General features: G+C 36.7%; 1 protein-coding gene across 1 annotated transcript; it reads left to right on the top strand.

Moving 5' to 3' along the window:
- Nucleotides 1-227: 227 nt before the first annotated feature.
- On the top strand, nt 228-1,901 carry LOC148843978 (uncharacterized protein At4g04980-like). Its single transcript, XM_088959477.1, has 5 exons — nt 228-817; nt 956-1,121; nt 1,212-1,376; nt 1,456-1,608; nt 1,698-1,901. The coding sequence occupies exons 1-5, from the start codon at nt 228-230 to the stop codon at nt 1,899-1,901; spliced, it is 1,278 nt and encodes a 425-aa protein (XP_088815603.1).
- The last annotated feature ends 1,735 nt before the right edge of the window (nt 1,902-3,636 follow it).

A 3,636-nucleotide genomic window follows, 5' to 3' on the forward strand; every position in this document is an offset into this window, starting at 1 on the left:
ATGTCCAAATGCTTGGTTCAATTTCAAGTGACACAACAAGCAATAGGGCAGGAAGTAACAAGAGTGATGAACTTCAAAGAATGAGCACCCCTCCTATTTCTGTGATTCAAATAAGCGAGAAATCTGATAAGCTTGAGTTGAAGAGCCAGGAATCAAAGGCAAGTTCCAAACAACTATCAATACCAAGAGTTTAGAAGGAATATGGAGATAGGAGATGCACAAATGAAATGTCAAAGGTCCTAATGCCCTGTTCAAGTGAAAGAACAAGCAACAATAAGTTTGGAAGTAACAAAAGTGATGCGCCTCATGAGATGACTGCTACTCTTATGCATGTATCACCACTCCAGCCTACATTGCGACCAAATTTATTAGCACAACCATCCGCATCGCCCACACCTCTTCCAAATGTATTGTCACCACCATCACCACCACTGGCATTAAATTTAGCAGATCCAACCCTATCTCGATCACCACCACCCACAACTCCCTCATATATAAAAGTAACTCCACCACAACCACCAATCCCTCAATCAAAAAAATCAATTTCATTACCGCAACCATCACCCATACCTCTAATAAAGCGAGCAGCTCCCCCACCACCTCCTCCACAGAGTGTAACAAAAGTTCTGCATCTCAAGAAAGAAAATACCAAGTTAAAGAGGTCAGTTCACATGGGGAACTTGTATCGATTACTCAAAGGAAAGGTGGAAGGATCTAGTTTGGACGGTAAGTCATCTCAAGGGAGAAGGAATCAACTCGGAGGTTCTACAGGTGGTAAACAGGGAATGGCTGATGCACTAGCAGAGATCACAAGGAGGTATGAAATCAAAAGCAACTTATTATTATAAATGGCAATGAATGAATAGAGATATCAACGACTTGATCGGTTAAATATCTAATCTATTTTTCTATTTTCATTCCCTTTTGTCATTTGAATTCCTTATTACTATCTCAGATCAGCCTACTTCGAACAAATTGAAGAAGATGCACAGAAGTATGCAACATCAATCATTGAAATGAAAGCTGCCATCAATTCGTTCCAGACAAAGGATATGGCTGAGCTACTCAAATTCCACCAATATGTGGAACTTCATATGGAAGACCTAACCGATGAAACTCAGGTTGTTTCATCACTACTTTGTTGCTTTCATGCATTTCACCAATCAACTTTTGTTCTTTTGACTCACAGTTGTCAATTGCTCAAAATGCAGGTATTGGCAAGATTCAAAGATTTCCCCATAAAGAAACCGGAGACACTAAGCGCAGCAGCAACACTATACTCAAGGCTGAATGCAATTGTTGCTAATCTTGAAGGCTGGAAGGTAGTAACTCCTTTGAGTCAGCATCTTGGCAGGGTTGAATGCTACTTCAACAAGGTAAATTCTCATCAGTGTTGAGTGAAAAACACTCGTATGTATGATTATCCTCACCATTTCAGAATTTCCATCAATACAGATGAAGGGAGAATTGGATGCATTGGAAAGAAAGAAAGATGAAGAATCTAAGCGATTTCAGGATTACGGTATCCACTTTGACTTCCATATTCTGGTGCGAATCAAGGAACTGATGGTGGATGTTTCTTCTAGCTGCATAGAGTTGGCACTTGAGGTAGTTCACTTGAACACATATTGCATGATCGGTTGATTTTGTTACGAACAATTCTTTAATCCTTTTTAGCACCAATCTATTGTTTATAGGAGAGAAGAGAAGCAAAGGCAACAACCAACAGAGACACCATATCAAAGAATGACAACCAATCTAAAGCATCTACTAATGTTCTTTGGAGAGTTTTTCAACTGGCTTTCCGGGTCTATACCTTCGCAGGTGGACAAGACGATCGTGCTGACAAGTTGAGCAAAGAGCTGGCTCATGAAATAGAGACTATTCCTCAACACAAGTAATATAAACCCTTCAAGCACTTCATTAACGGATGAGCGCATATCTCATGCTTGAGAAATATAGATCCGTTAGATTAGAACTGCTTCGTCACACCAATGCAAGTATTGTCATGCAAATTGTTTGTTCAGAATTAGATTTTTTAAACATTGTAGTTCCATGTAAGGATATTTAGAGAAATTTAAACGTCACTGAAGGGCACAAAGCTAATCTCAAGCCCATGTGCTCTATATAAAACTCTATTTTTCTGGCCTTTTGTTTCAATTCTTTTATTGTTCTCCCGTACATATTCTTCCTTACTAGTACGAACATATTTGGTGTTGCTCGCATCTTTGTTAGCAAATCTCACTTTCGATAACATTAATCCAGATCCATCACACTTAATAATTTGTCATCCTTGGTTCGTTATTGCTCCTCTTGTTTTTCACTCAAATTAGATCTACATTATGGAAAACACCATCATGTATTTTATGATATAGGCAAAATCTAGATGTAGAAAATGCACTACAAAGCAAAAATGTGAACCAATTATAAAGCGAGATGTCATAGTTGACATCTTTAATGTTGTTAGAATCTTTAATGTGATTCATATGTACACCATATAATACGTGAACAAATGAAAAGATTTAGGATGCATTTGGCATTGCTTACTTTAAGGACTTATCTCCTTTTTGTAATTAAAAACGTTGTGCTCATATGCACATTTTAAATGTAAAAAAGAGATGAGTCCTTAGTATAAGGAATGCCAAATGCATCCTTAACGTGATTGGTTAATATGGAGATTTAAAGTGTTGCAAAGTATCTTTTTTGCACCATAGTAGGTCTAGTATATGATATGTATATAGCGAATCGGGTTCCTAATTTCATTATAGAAAGTAGAAGTAAGATACCTGTCAGTTTCTTCTTGCTCTTCAAGTAAAGGATAGGGAATTTTCTTATCGACTAAGAAAAAAGCGATGCATAAAGACCTTATCTTGGTTTCAAGATCTTTAATGTTCTAAAACGTTGCCTTCAGTTTTCAAATCAATAATGGGAATTGCATAATAAGTAGAACATACAATACAAACATTGACAATTCTGGTTTGGGAGCAAAATTTAAAGTTGTTACAAAATTTTGAAATTCGAAGTAAGCAATAATAAGTAGAACAGGTTGACTCAATTATGGTTATATATATTCGTTCATTATAGAATTGACAAAAAGGAAGCACAATTCCTCTGTGGCAAAATTTTTGTCCAAGGTAGCTGCCCATGGAGGGGGTGAATTGGATAGATAAAAAACATTCCCCCTTTCTTGACCTAAGTCCTACAAAAAAACTATACAATACAAATCAATGTGAATGGTGACATCTCATTTTTTGCCTCGACTATCGAAGGCGGTTAACTTTTCAGAATGATTAATCGACTAATGAATGGCGTCCACTTAATACATGCCTCAACAGTCAAAGGTGGTTGACTCACTATTTTGGACGATCAACTCCTCATTTTTCCAAACATAAAAACCATGCATAGATTGATTCCACTGATCCAAAAAACAATCAGTCGTTTAGATTTATCAATATTGTGTGCATTCCACGCTTATTGTTTACAATAAGCCCTATAACCAATTTATTCATAAACATATGAATTTATCATTGCATCGATGATCAATGATAAGAGTCAAAGCTGAACTTGTCTCTTCAACCAGAAGTTATCTCCCATCGATTTGATCATTACTTTCTATTGTTTTCTTTTATTTCATCT

The sequence above is a fragment of the Nelumbo lutea genome, chromosome 8 (genome assembly GCF_056320005.1).
Source record: "Nelumbo lutea isolate HS-2025 chromosome 8, American lotus-T2T, whole genome shotgun sequence".
In the NCBI taxonomy this organism is placed as follows: domain Eukaryota; kingdom Viridiplantae; phylum Streptophyta; class Magnoliopsida; order Proteales; family Nelumbonaceae; genus Nelumbo; species Nelumbo lutea.